Genomic DNA, 13,590 nt, shown 5'->3' with positions numbered 1-13,590 from the left:
TAAAAGCCAACAGTTTGTAGACTTCTAACTATGTACAACTACATGCACATCTTGGATATACAGCTCCATAATTTGGACACACCCCTCCCTTGCCTAGCAATACAACGCCTTTGTGGTGAAACAAGTGGTCAGTGGTGTCCAAATTGTGGTCACTGACTTGCTGCAGAAATAAAAGAGCTAAATTCCACAATGTAATTTGTAATTTGTAAATGCACAGCATATCACAGCATCGTAGTAGGAAATCAAAATATTAAAATGTATTAAAAAATGTATAAAAATGTATTCTACGTCTTTTATAAAATAAAAAAGACGTAGAATACTTTGCTGCACCTAATTGGCCGTTACTCCACACCAGTAGATGGCGCTAATAAATGTACCAGTATTGCCATTCCGTGTAAAGGTTCAGACGAGGAAGAAAGATGTCCGCCTGTAGACTGATCCGCTGCGTGTCTTCTAACTTATCAACCGCCATACCCATAATAACACGCTCGGGACCACATTCGTCTCATCGATTATGTCCGAAATCTTACATTCCAAGACATTTTTCTTCATCGACCCCATTCTCAGCAGGTATTTCATTTTATTTGCTTGCGTATGGTTACATGTTAGCCACACTATACCGATTGCTACTAGCTAGTAAAGGACGTACAGGCTAACTTTCTGTTTACTTTCCATTTAGGCTAAAACTTAAGTATTTTTTTTATTTTCCAGCACTTAAATTTACAGACAAGCATGAATGGATTCGAGTTGAAGAGAATGGAATCGGTACTGTAGGTATCAGCAACTTTGCTCAGGTAAATTCCTTAAGAATGCACGCAACCTTGAACCAATGGGGGGTGTGGTTAACCCCTGTGTCTTGTTTACCTGCAGGAAGCTCTGGGAGATGTAGTTTACTGTGGACTACCAGAGGTGGGAACACAGCTTGCTCAACAAGGTCACTAGGTCACTTAGATTTGTCTAATGTAGCTATTATTTGTCATATTACCATTAATCTTAACATGAGTGTTTATCTTCTATTTCAGATGAGTTTGGAGCTCTAGAAAGTGTAAAGGCTGCCAGTGAGCTGTTTTCTCCCTTGACTGGAGAGGTGATAGAGGTCAACTCACTGCTGGCTGACAAGCCTGGTCTGGTCAACAAATCCTGCTACAAAGATGGTAAGCACAAAGGGTTTCATAAGAAATATGTAGATTTTTGTTTTAGAAAAGGCAAAGATAAGATAAGATATGCCTTTATTCGTCCCTCAGTGGGGAAATTTGCATTGCACAGCAGCAAGAGTACAGAATCAGTTAAGCAGTACAAAATACACAATATAGAAAAATAAACTACCCAAGTATTAACAAAATCAACAGTTATATACATCTTCTCATTTATGTCCCATTCCTGGCATTCCTGGCAAAACTCCTTCAACTCAATGGGGATCTTTTCAATATGTAGTGAACTGTGAGGCTAACATATCTCGCTCAGCGACTCCACATCTGTACTACAGCTGCACTGAAACCAATCCACTTCCATATTACAGAGTACACCTTCATGTTTAGTAACAATTTCTGTCTGTAGCAATGGTTCCCAAACTTTTTTTGCAGCCCCCCCCCCCCCGGAGATTAAATTATATTCAGCGAAATTCGGGTGTACATAATTTTTATTTGATTATTGAAATTAATTTGGAATATTCAAAAACACATCCATACCATATTTATTCATTCATAAATTATTATTACCTATCCCGAAGGGCTAAATTATACTGCTTATACATTTATTTAACACATACAGCTACAGGACACCGACTTGGTTATGATGTTTAATATCTCATAATTCAAATGAGACATCAGTCAAAAGCAGTTAGCTCGATCTAATAACTTGATGGCTCCTGTTTAACACAGGTTGGCTAATGAAGATGACCATTGCCAAGCCTTCTGAGCTGGACTCTCTGATGGACGAGACCGCATATGAGCGATACATCCGCTCCATAGAGGACTAATCAAATCCTTCCCCCAACATTTTTCCACTTCAAGTAACACTGGCAGGCAGTGTCTCTTTACATCAGAACTCTGCTGTGTCTCTTTGCTGCCCTGACAGTGTTGTACAAATGTGAACCTTAGGGATCCTTAATAGCTGCTCTTAAAAGACTCACTTTAAGGACCATACAATGTGCAGTGTTGATTTTTGCAACATCACTTTCCCCCCTCCCCCCCAAAAAAGAAGAGACTGACACTCAAGTTAATAGAATTGTTCCATGATATTTCAGTCGAAGCAAGAACAAATGTCCTGGGAAAAAGTACTTTGATCTGTTTGGTATCATCCATGATGTCTGTTCTGAAATGATCTTTAAAATAAACCTCTTGAAGCATTTCTTTAATCTCCTGATTTGTATTTAAGAGCTTTTTTCATGTTAAGATTTGGGCTGAGGCATTGTTTTTAGGCTTTGCTGTCCCAACCACCATTTTAATCCTTGGATATTATTTACCAAAGCCAAAATAAGATCTGTAAGGTTTAAAATATAACTTGTAACACGTGTCATCCATGACACAGGGACGCAGTGGAAAAAGTTCAGGTAAGCTTAGACTAAATTTAGTGTCAACAGGATGTTACAGCGAGTTACAGTCCTGAGAAAGATACATTGTTTACTGTTGGGCCCTGGGTTGTCTGGATGTAGTCACAGTGCCACCAGGTACTATGGAGAACCTGTCTTTTGCATTTGGTGTGCGTCTAGCTCTTCCTCGTGGTGCAAGAGGTCTAGGCAACCCCTCCATGCGGCGATAGTCACTCTCCAGCCTCTCTTTCCTCTGTGCTCCTTCATGCAACACGCTGGCCGTGAAGTCTCGCTCGTTCAGGAACGCAATGGTCTCATCCCTTTTGCGACCCACGTAGCCTTTAAGGACAGCATTGTACGGATTGGCAGCGGCGACTGCATCCGGATCTTCTAGCTGGTACTTGAATTCCATGCGGGTGATGACGGGCAGGAGGAAGTGCTTGCCTGCCGGGACTACACCTCCAGCATCATGTGACAAGCCCAGGGCCTCCGAGACCAGCCGTGGTGGCATAGGGACCAAGTCACAGCCTGTGCGTTTGTCGACATACTGCCTGTGTTGGCTTCGAACTAGGGTGACATCTTGAAGAGACTGACTCCGCCTCTCCTCCAGATCTGTAACTATTCTCTCCGGATATGTCTGGCCAAACACCACACCTGAGTAGAGGAGTAGAAAGGACGAGGTGTTTCTATGTGCGCTGTTATTACAAGGGAAACACCAAAGTGGAACATCCTAATTTTTTTTAATACTGTTAAGGTGACGGTCAAACTATAATTTCAGTACCTCTCAGTCAAACCAATGCTCTTTTATCCTCTTCATTGAGTACATGTTCCTTACCTGCTCGTCGCAGTATGGATGCTGGGCATTTCCAGGGTTTGTGAATAAGGTCATCGGGCAAATCTGCAAGCTCAGGACACCATAATCTAACATAGCTGCCATAAGGGTCGCAGGTCATTGCAGCGTCAACGGGATGCATGACAAAATTCCAATGATCCAGACCACACATGCCACCGTTCTGCCACATCATGGCATCGATGGCAACATCCGCATCCACCAGTGTGTCCTACACACGTACAGAAAGTCAATACTGGATAAATTGAATTATGACCTGTATGTCATACCTGAAACCAGCGGTAGCCCTCTTGCCAGGGCTGGTGCAGGTATGCTATGAGGAAAGATGCCACAATGTGTCTCATGTAGTTGTTCATCCAGCCTGTCAGCCACAGCTGCCTCATGGCTGCATCCACCAAAGGGTAGCCTGTTCGACCATGCTGCCAAGCCTTGAGGTGACCGTGATTGCTGCTCCACCGTAGTGCCTATAAATACCAGGAGATCAGTCACAAAATAACGGTTCAATGCTTAATGCTCTTATCCATAACCACCTTGTATGGAGGGCGAAGGGATTCCCAGGGGAGGTCAGGAAACAAGGTTAGCTGCCAGTATGCCAAGTCTCTCCATGCCAGTTTGCGTTGGAATTTTGGAGGTCGACAGCGTGCCCCCTTAGCATCCCACAGTAGCCAGCGAGGGCTGAGCTGACCAAAGTGAAGGTATGGCGATAGAGAGCTGGTATTTGGAGCATCAGCCCTGCCTGACTCTTTCTCGTATCTATAAACACCTTGGGAAACAAATGATTTAAAAGATTTATACAGTACATAAACATGTGGCCTGTAAGTGTACAGTATATTCCTTTAAAATATATTTTCTGGAGCATATTTTGTAGTTTACATCAAACTAGAAATCTATTTGTTTTGCCTTTAAAATTTACTAAAGTTAGCTTACCATGTTTGGAAAAAAAAATCTTAATTTTTCTCAAGCCAGCAGGCTCTATGTGCCCTATGTGCCCTATGACCACACAAATACAAATATACTCCTGTCTCACCATCATGCAGAAAGGCCTCAAGGCGGGCGTGAGCTCCTTCTTCGCTAAAATCCCAAGCCTTGCGAATATTTGCTGCCCAATCGATCTGAAAGCCAAAGTAAACACAATACTTATATTGACGACTAATGGATTTCTAATTGTCTTAATATGGTCTGTGATCACTAACCGTTGTGCCGTCTTTCCTACGTGGCATACGTGCCAGGCCAAGTTTGTCTAAAGTGACATCCACAGGCCATCTGGAAGGTACAGGGAGGGACACAGGCGGGTCCAGTGGAGTACCCAATGCAGAGCCTGGGTTCTGTCTGCAGCAATTCATGAAATGAGACACTGATCCAATTCCTGCACCACAGATGAACCACACATTACAAAAAAAATGAGTTCACTTAACTACCAAATTAGAATCAGAAATCTCACAAATTTGAATACACCCCTCACATGTCAGCACTCATTTTTATTAGTGTATCTTCTGAAGGCACAATACTATAGAAAGTAAACTGTCATATACTTTGAGTAGTCTGTGTGCATTTTGTAGAGTATCATAGATTTACTATTCAAAAGAAAATTCCTGTAGATAATTGTGTCTTACTGTCTGTCATGAGTTGCTTACTGTCTGCCACTGTTGTGGCGTCATGAGTGCTGCCTACATGTAATGAGTGCTGTGGTTCATCAACGGAATCATGATCACTGCTGAAGTGCAAGAGGTGTAATCACTTTTGTGAGCAACTGTAACCAAATTTAATGACAGACCTCTGAGTCCGACTCCCTCTGTGCTGACAGAATAAGGGTCTCTGATGCAGTATGAGTGGAATATCTTGCAATCAATTCCATCTTTTTTTAGTGCTGACGCCACCATGTCATCCCTTTCCTTTAGCCAGGGCTCATAGAGACCATTGGCCAGCACTGTTCTTGCCCCAGTCTCCATTACCAGCTCTTTAAGTGTATACAGAGTCGATCCAACGTGGTTTCCCTCTCTGTTTGTGTCACGGAAGATTAGACGGCTGCCAATACACTCCAAAGATGAACAGAAAGAAGCCAAAGCTTGATGAAACCAGTATTTACCTGCCAATAGAGTAAAAAGAAGCAATGAATGCCAACAGAGATACAGTGAACGTTGATCATGAGGGACTCATTCAACTTACAAGCTCCTCCCATAGCCACTGTAATCCCAGGCCCCTCCTCCTCTTCAGGACTCCAGATGAAGACAGGAATGACGGGTGCGCCCATCTCCAAGGAGCTGATGAGAGCAGGGTTGTCGCATAGTCTCAAGTCCCTGCGGAACCAAAGCAATACAGGCGGCATGGCTGATGGAGAGCATGGCAAACCAACTATCTGCTGGGCCGCTGCTTTCTGTCGTCTGTTTTTAGAACGCTTTGCTTTCTGGTGTAAAACTTTTTCCTCTGGCACCTTTGTGCTATTTTCCATCATATTCTTCATGGGAGAAACCATCAGAGTCACATCCGACACGTTCAGCTGTGCACCCTTTTGATGCTCCGTCTCTCGTGATTTGCATGCCTCTCCTACTTCCTTTGTGTCCCCACCATTGGTTACTTCATGTTTCTGAAGTGGAGTTCCTTGTATTTCAAGTCGTGACAGGTTCAGTGCGAGTTCCAGCTCATCATCCACCTGCTGTAGAAAAAAAAACACATGAAGTTAACATAAGTAAACATCCAATCTTTTAATGTAGTCAGCAGTGTTATTGAAGTGCACAACTGGCAGTTTATCTTGCACTCCAGTAAATTAGGTAACATAATGTGTACCTAAATTAGAATAATATGTTGTGTAAATGTTTTACAAGGAAATACCAAAATTGCTTAACAAATATAATGTAGGAGTATAGAGTCCTTAAGGTTTGTATTGATTATTTTATATACTGTATTTTATATTATTAGACAGCCTTGTCAGATACACGATAATTATTGTATTTGTACACTAATTCCAAAATTCCCATGACGTACAAAAATTTGACCCTTTAAAAACATGCTTATCAGCAAACAAAAACAAGATACATCCTTGTACTGCTCCTGATGTTATGCATTGTCTCCTGTCCCTCTTTACCGCCAGGAGGGGGCGTTGTTCTGCCAGTGGAAGCTTCTTTTCGATAGTGCTGTAAGTTGATTTAAAGTAGTGGTGGGCGGATCGATTCAAATATTGATGGTATTGAAATATCGGTGGCAACGTTGGTATCAATATTGATCTGTACCAATGTAAAAATCTTTTATAATATTTGTTGTGGAGTGATAATTCTGTAGGATTAGTTAACAGAAAGAAGTGCAATGTTCTCGAGTGATTTTTCGTTTTGAGTTGTTTCCGAATAATAACTATTACAATGCTAATTAAGATCCGTCCAACTTAATTTTTCAGTTGATTATGAGAAACGTTGAATCGTGTATGTACGATAATTTTATTTTTAAGTTTCATCCAAATGTCCATGCACATGGTCAGCTCACGTGAATGCACGAGGCTCTCATTAACCACAAAACCAAATGCATTAACCTAATGCTATTCAAATTAACTTACTTTTTTTGAAATGTTCATCTCAGAGACACTGTGACACATACCCGACCAAGTGTATGAAGCCAAAATGTATAGTAGTTAAGCATACTTTCAGTAATTCTGACCTGAGTGAAATATTCCTGATAGATGGAGGCGAGGGCGGAGTGCAGGGACCTGTTGCCGGATGACAGCGGCTGGATGATGGGTAGAAACTGCCATCTGGTCTCCTGGTGCCCCAAGATGGACAAACACATCGCGAAGAACACCTCCGGATCTTCTCGACCTACCAATACTTCTCTCAGGTGCTTTCTTACCACAGCAGCGTCTTCTCCACTGGTAGGCATCTTCAACTCACGAACTCGCTTTAAAATACATAAGGTACCTACTCCATATACAGTAGTTACAAAACAGCTGATGGAAGTTACGCAAGTCGGTTTTGTAACCTTTACTGAGCCAACATCACCAGTAGAGGGCGCTCCAGTCTAACAAAGCACATCATTGTCAGTTGTTCATTAGTTTAAATTGAGAAAGACTCGCAGATTACATACAGCATATGATGAATTGCCCGCCCTGTTCTCTCCCTTCATTAACATAACACAGTCGTTGGATTGGCTACCCTTTAACCACTTTATTTCTATCTGCAAAAAAAGATTAATGACATGGGCCCCCCACTAGCTAAATGTGATCAAACAAGAGACCCTTGTTTTCACTTGAATCAATGCCTTCATCTTGGCAGGTCCTTTTCAAGTGCATCGTGTGATGTGAGGCTGCAAAAACAAAAGGCAGGAGACAGTAACAAGAGGTGAATGTTTAATCACTCCGTGTATTCATTCATTCTGCACAGGGATTGATTTTAATGAGACAGTGCACCCGCTTTTGAATATGCACAGCAGGGAGCAGGAGGCGCTGAGGCAAATTCTTGAATTCTTGTGTGCCAACTGCTTCTTAGTCTTGTTTGTTTATGCTAAAGCATGCTCAAGTGTCCACAGAGGGTGTGACTCATTCACCGGGCATGTACAATCCATATTATTCAATATTATGAAGAGCAGTGCGTTGAAAGCTGCGGTATGTGGAGGGATGGAGACGGAGAAGAGAGGGAGAGAGAATGAGATTGAGAGAGAGGGTGAATCAATAGTGTTTAGACAGAGAAGTGGAGTCTAAGTGTGTGATCAATAGAGAGCAGAGAGGAGAGATTAGCTGCTTTTCTCTCTCAAACTAACACTGACAAATTGGTGAATTGGTGTATCGGCCCTTGGGCTAAACGGATTGACCCGCTGTTTCCATGTTCTGCCGTGTACTGTCAATAAAGATCTGTGTTCTGTTCATTGAGGGTCTTTGCTAAGGAAAGGGACGGAAACCCGAAAGAGAAGGAAGCATGAAAGATGGTGGCGGGCCCCTAAATGTCGAATACAAGGCCACTGGACATCTTGGTTGTACATTGGATGGACCAGTTGCCTTCATTTCAACTTTTTTGTTTACTTTACTCAACACATTTAGGCAAAAAGGAGTTGGAAATGGATAAAACAAAGCACAGGTCCCAGTCAAATATCTTCCTTTTCCAAAATGTCCACACCTCAGTCTCATTAAACCATAAATGTGCACTCACATGTGCATCCTCACGAACACGACTCATAACAACCAACATCTCAGAGAAAATTAATGGAAAGACAGATTAAAAACTAAGTGAGAAGAAACAGGCCACTGGTGTAGCTATTTCCAACTCATAAATCATTGTGACACACCTATGTGCATGTGTACACATGCATGGACACACGCGCACACACACACACACACACACACGCATGCATGTACTGTAATTAACCACAGGCTATTTACTCTCTCCTGCTGTAAATTAGACATGCAGACACAGTTATTACATTAAGGGGATCTGCCATGCAGAATACTAACAGGAGGAGGGTGGGCGGGGTTGTCGTACACACAACAAGCCGCTGGTACAAACATAAACACATACACAAGAAGGAGCGTATGGAAGAATCATAGACTTGACGGGAGCGAAAATGAAGCCGCAGCCCAGAGAATAGGGGCCCCCAGCTCTTTGTTCCCTGCTGCATTTCATTATCTGAAACGCCAACCAACACATACGACGCACCTCCCCCTTCCCTAAAGCTGTCTGCTTCCACTCCACACACAAAAACGAGAGGAAAAATAAAGATACTGCGTCAGAGCCCTTCACGGGCATCTGGGCTTGGTCTGCATGGTCATCCTAAGCACATCGACCACAATAGTTGCCCTTAAAACCTTTGTGGCTCGTTGCTTATTTAAAGCAGTACAATAGGAGATGAAAACTTGATTAAAGCACGTGTCGATACTCTCGTCTAAGGTAGCTTGTCTCCAATTAGTTCATGAACTTCTTTATTTTCCTCCTCCTCCTGTTTGTGTCCTCTCCTTCCCCTAACCCCTCTCCGTCCCTCCATTTTCCCACGGTGATCGATAGCTCATTACAATCATTGACTGCGGCTCATCAGCACCTGTTAAGATCTGGTGAGACAGAGAGGCAGTGCATGCGAGTGTTGTGTATTGCAATCCTATTGATAAACACACAAGATTGGCCTGGAGTGAGCCAGAGTTGAGGTGTGACATTTGAGTGGGTATTTATTTTTTTATTCACTTTCACCAGCAAGGCTACCTGGTTTGCAGCAGCTTTATGGTCTATGGGCTCAGGGAACATCTTACTATGCAACTCACGTGGGTGCCTTGGTTTGTTGCTATGGTGATTGCCAAGGGAGCCCAAGTATTATAGGTGTTTATTGTAGACAAGCGCAAGGCTACTCATGTTTATCAGGATACGCTTCCATTTACCACAGAGTTTTAGACCACACATTTAGAGCAACATAGCCACAGAGGGACAATGGGAAAACACATGAACCCACCACAGTCAAGTGTGGGATGCGATGCTGGATATATTATTCAGTATTCATATTCCTGGAAGACAGACCTTGTTCAAACACTTGGTTGTTTGTTTAATGCGTCGCTGCAGGATTTGTTTTGGTGAGGACAGACTGTTAGCAGACGAAAGCAAATGGAGAAAAAAGACTGCAATGCTGTGAGACATGTAGAAACTATGAAACAGACACGGGGAAAAAAAGACCAAATAAAACACAATTGCCGGATACCAAGAGGTCCACTGTGGATTCATTCACAGGGTGTGGTCATAGAAAAGAGAAAATTTGGTGTAAGAATGTGAAATTTGAAGAGAAAGGGGTGCATCAATAGGGTGAATACAAACGAGGACTGAAAAGAGAACTCGTCTCTCAACCCATGCATAAATTACACACCCCATTTACATATTCATTATGTTTTGTGTACTAATGAGAGTATTTGCTTAATGGCTTCACCACCACTGGCAGCTTTTATCTGACACAAGAGAAGAAAAAGGAGAAAAAGAAGGAGGGCAAGGGTCATTTTAAGTAAAGTGGGCAACATCAATTGTACACAGTCAGTTTTTACTAATAATCAGATCAACTGTGTGTCAAACGTCTGTGTCCAACCTGCACAAGGACATGCGAAGTGAAGCACACATGATGGGGGGTTGGTCAAAGTTAATTAAAATAACACCAGCTAAATTCTAAACTCAGGGCTCACTTCATTTCTCTCCTCTTGTCTCAGTGGGATAGGTAAATGCTGCAGTAATTACCCACAGCCCACGCTATCCAGGCGTTCCTTCAGGTACCAAAAAGTCTCCCAAGTCACAAGTGGACCACAACCGAATACGTCCCTTTGAGAAATGAAAAGTTGAGCGTGTGTGTGGACTACTGTTCAAACAATATATTTCAAACACACTTAACGACTCCGAACCTAGATGAGGAAGAGAGAGCGATGTAAATGTAGTGACGGGGGGGTAGGGCAACGAAGGGATGAGCTACAAATGAGAGCGATGGCGGCGGCAGGTTGGCACAGTGCCATCCAGTCAGGGCTTGAGCGGGGGCGGGCATGGGCGAAGGGGCGAGGAGAATAAGAAAGGCAACGAGAACCAGCCCTTCATACTGCCACCCTGATGCCACGTTGGCACAGGCACAATGGGGCAACACCGACCGGCGAGGGTGGCGGAAAAAAAAAGGAACGACGACGATAGCTGGAGAACATATGTGAGCGAGATGCCAGCGGGCAACAGAGGAATCCACAGATGAAAAGAATCACCGAAGGACGTTGACGAGCTAAAGATAATGTGATATTCCAAGATGTGAATCAACGATAATCTTACGAGAAAGAGAACACCGGCGAAAATGCGGTCTATCCGTCTTTGCCAAGTTGCAACGGACGTGTACCTGCCAGCCTGCCGGCGCCATGCCAGCGTCCTTGGCATAGCCAGGAACCAACGCAACCAATGGACATCTGTGGCATTTGAATACAAGTGGACTCACCTTTGGCGATTTCCTCATTCATCACAGTTTATTTTGGACAAAGACAACAAGATGTGCCAAGGCAATGGTTGCTAGCGCTCCTACATTGGCATCTTCTGTAGGGCGGCGAGGGTATGGGTAGAAAAATGGCATGCAGCCAAGCCTACTTAGCACAAACATTTGTAAACAGCAATCCCCATATGGTGAGCAAGGCATTCTTGGACGCCTTCACCGTTTGCAGAGATGGCATGCCCTCCAGGGAGAGACCCGAAACAGAGATGGCAGCATGCCAAACGCTAACTGGGAAATATTTACAAGCGTTTCGAGAAGCTGTACAATACAGTCGTAAAAAGCCGACACCGAATAGCAGCAGAAGGTTGGAGTCAGAGATAATTGCATCTGGGTACAAAGTATATTTCCTTGATGCCAATTCCGCTCTGTGCCAACACCAGAAGGAGGCACCTGCAAATTCCAGAGATGCAATGTTGACTCATTCCATTACGGAAAAGAGCTGACAAGAAAAAGAATGAGGAAATGCACATTAAGGATGGTTCTCAGTGGATGGAGACAGAATTTTGAGCATAGGAACAGTGGGAATGTGTGAACAAGTACGATGAAGCATCTCTTGCACATGCACACCTGGGATGTCCTTAAAGGGATAGTCACGTATATGGGAGGTATGTGCTGGCATCATCTCCAGGGTGTCCAGCCATTGCCTGTGAGAGAGAGAGCGCTGCCGTCGTCAGGGGCGGGCAACTGTCTGGGCATCGGTTCGGCAGCTAATTAACAGCCACACACTAATTCCAACAGCCGATCATAATTAGCGATTTAATCGCTCGTCAAGGCTTTTCTCTCCCCCCTTTAAATTGTGCATGCTATTTGGAAGCGTGTGGATAAGCTGAGGAATGCCGGAACTCCCTTTCCCTCCTCCTCATCCTGCTTTCCTTCATCCTTGGCTCCAGACTCCAGTGGGATCTTAATTAAGCCTGGGCTTCATTATGCAAATGGAGTACAATAAACGACAGCAGATCTGAAACTGGATCTAGACTGAAACGGCACAGTGGGAGGGGACTACTGCAAATGGAAAAAATGTGCATATGTGTGATTGTATATTGTATTTTCTTGTGTTAGGTGCTATGTTCACAGTGTTAAATGACCACATGTAGTTTAAGAACCAACATTTGGGGATAAAACTCTGGAATAGCCCTGAATATGCAAACTGTCCTTTCTCACAATGAAAATGAATAAGTGAATGGTGACAATGAATCCCTTAATATTGCAGGTTGGCCGTTGTTGTGGATAAGCGGTGAGATGGGAGCGATAGGGAGAGGAGACAGACGGAAACACTGACGGTGGCAGCACTGTGGCAGCTAATGTCATCTCAGTTTAATCATCGCATGGGATCATGGGGTTCATGAAAATTCATTTGCATATCATTAAATGGAGAGAGGTTATTTGGCGTGGGCAGCCAAAATGGGATTGGATGAAGAAGGAAAAAAAATGGCAAATGGAGAGGCTCGTTATTAAGCAGCAATGTTTTATAGTCTGCCAGCCGATTCATTTAATTTGGAGGTAATTAAAATGTGTCAGACTCAATCAATCATTCCACAGGGATACTATCAATGTTTTCTGTCTGGAAAAAAAAAGTCTGACATTCTCCAATAACTGACCTTCAGTCCTTCACTTGATTGTGAGTTTGACCCATTCAGCTTCATGTAAAATGGCTAAACATCCGTAATAATAACAATGTGTCGAGTCAAGCCGTCAATCTGTGATGTCACCTTATGTTCGTCAACAAGAGAATGCCTCATGCTGTCTTTTTTGACCAAAGCACTAAGCCGCCACCGGTGCATATGTTTGTGCTTGCATTGCTCATTTGCATAAGTGCTATAATTAGACCACCTTTTCACATGCAGAGCAGTTTGACAACATAGCGATCACCCCCACCTAACATACACATACTGAAGATCACACAGGACAACACACACATATACACACACGTCACCGTGACCACCCCGTATCATGCCGGGCCTGTTGTCTGTGAGCAGGGAGTGTAAAGATTAACATAATCCAGCTAATAAGTGTGAGTAATATTCACACAGTGACGCGTGGCGCAAGACATTGTCCTGCTGATGCGTATTTGTATCTCATTATAGATGTAAAGTACTATGGGGGGTGGCATGTGCAGACGGGGGATGGTATACGTCTCGAAAAAAGAAGAGTGGGGCCTGATTGGAAAGACTACCAAAAAAAATGACCAGAAACTTCAATAGCTTCATAAAATATTAACATAAGTGGTGTAAAAACTACTTTTAATGACGACACAGTG

The 13,590-nt window shown here is 43.3% G+C and overlaps 2 protein-coding genes across 2 annotated transcripts; one reads left to right on the top strand and one right to left on the bottom strand.

Moving 5' to 3' along the window:
* Positions 1–379: 379 nt before the first annotated feature.
* Positions 380–2,349, top strand: gcsha (glycine cleavage system protein H (aminomethyl carrier), a). Its single transcript, XM_058075315.1, has 5 exons — positions 380–570; positions 712–794; positions 871–934; positions 1,023–1,154; positions 1,881–2,349. The coding sequence occupies exons 1-5, from the start codon at positions 420–422 to the stop codon at positions 1,976–1,978; spliced, it is 528 nt and encodes a 175-aa protein (XP_057931298.1). The 5' UTR covers positions 380–419; the 3' UTR covers positions 1,979–2,349.
* si:ch1073-390k14.1 (deoxyribodipyrimidine photo-lyase) lies at positions 1,601–7,305 on the bottom strand. The gene is made up of 9 exons (XM_058075314.1): positions 7,026–7,305; positions 5,547–6,033; positions 5,155–5,466; positions 4,574–4,746; positions 4,408–4,492; positions 3,911–4,143; positions 3,650–3,844; positions 3,366–3,591; positions 1,601–3,184 (listed from the first exon to the last, which is right to left on the bottom strand). Exons 1-9 carry the CDS (start codon positions 7,242–7,244, stop codon positions 2,622–2,624), a joined length of 2,493 nt encoding a protein of 830 aa, XP_057931297.1. The 5' UTR covers positions 7,245–7,305; the 3' UTR covers positions 1,601–2,621.
* Between the last annotated feature and the right edge of the window lie 6,285 nt (positions 7,306–13,590).

The sequence above is a fragment of the Doryrhamphus excisus genome, chromosome 6, assembly GCF_030265055.1.
Source record: "Doryrhamphus excisus isolate RoL2022-K1 chromosome 6, RoL_Dexc_1.0, whole genome shotgun sequence".
Taxonomy (NCBI): Eukaryota; Metazoa; Chordata; class Actinopteri; order Syngnathiformes; family Syngnathidae; genus Doryrhamphus; species Doryrhamphus excisus.
This window is presented reverse-complemented; position numbering and strand designations above follow the sequence as displayed.

What these genes read in the sequence shown, in the direction of transcription:
- gcsha (XM_058075315.1), top strand. Translation starts at nt 420, where the DNA reads ATGTCCGCCTGTAGACTGATCCGCTGCGTGTCTTCTAACTTATCAACC. An exon ending in ATCGACCCCATTCTCAGCAG is followed by an intron (nt 571 to 711) that starts GTATTTCATTTT and finishes TTTATTTTCCAG; the next exon opens with CACTTAAATTTACAGACAAG. An exon ending in AACACAGCTTGCTCAACAAG is followed by an intron (nt 935 to 1,022) that starts GTCACTAGGTCA and finishes CTTCTATTTCAG; the next exon opens with ATGAGTTTGGAGCTCTAGAA.
- si:ch1073-390k14.1 (XM_058075314.1), bottom strand. Translation starts at nt 7,244, where the DNA reads ATGCCTACCAGTGGAGAAGACGCTGCTGTGGTAAGAAAGCACCTGAGA. An exon ending in AGGGCTACCGCTGGTTTCAG is followed by an intron (nt 3,592 to 3,649) that starts GTATGACATACA and finishes GTACGTGTGTAG; the next exon opens with GACACACTGGTGGATGCGGA. An exon ending in ATCCATACTGCGACGAGCAG is followed by an intron (nt 3,185 to 3,365) that starts GTAAGGAACATG and finishes TCCTCTACTCAG; the next exon opens with GTGTGGTGTTTGGCCAGACA.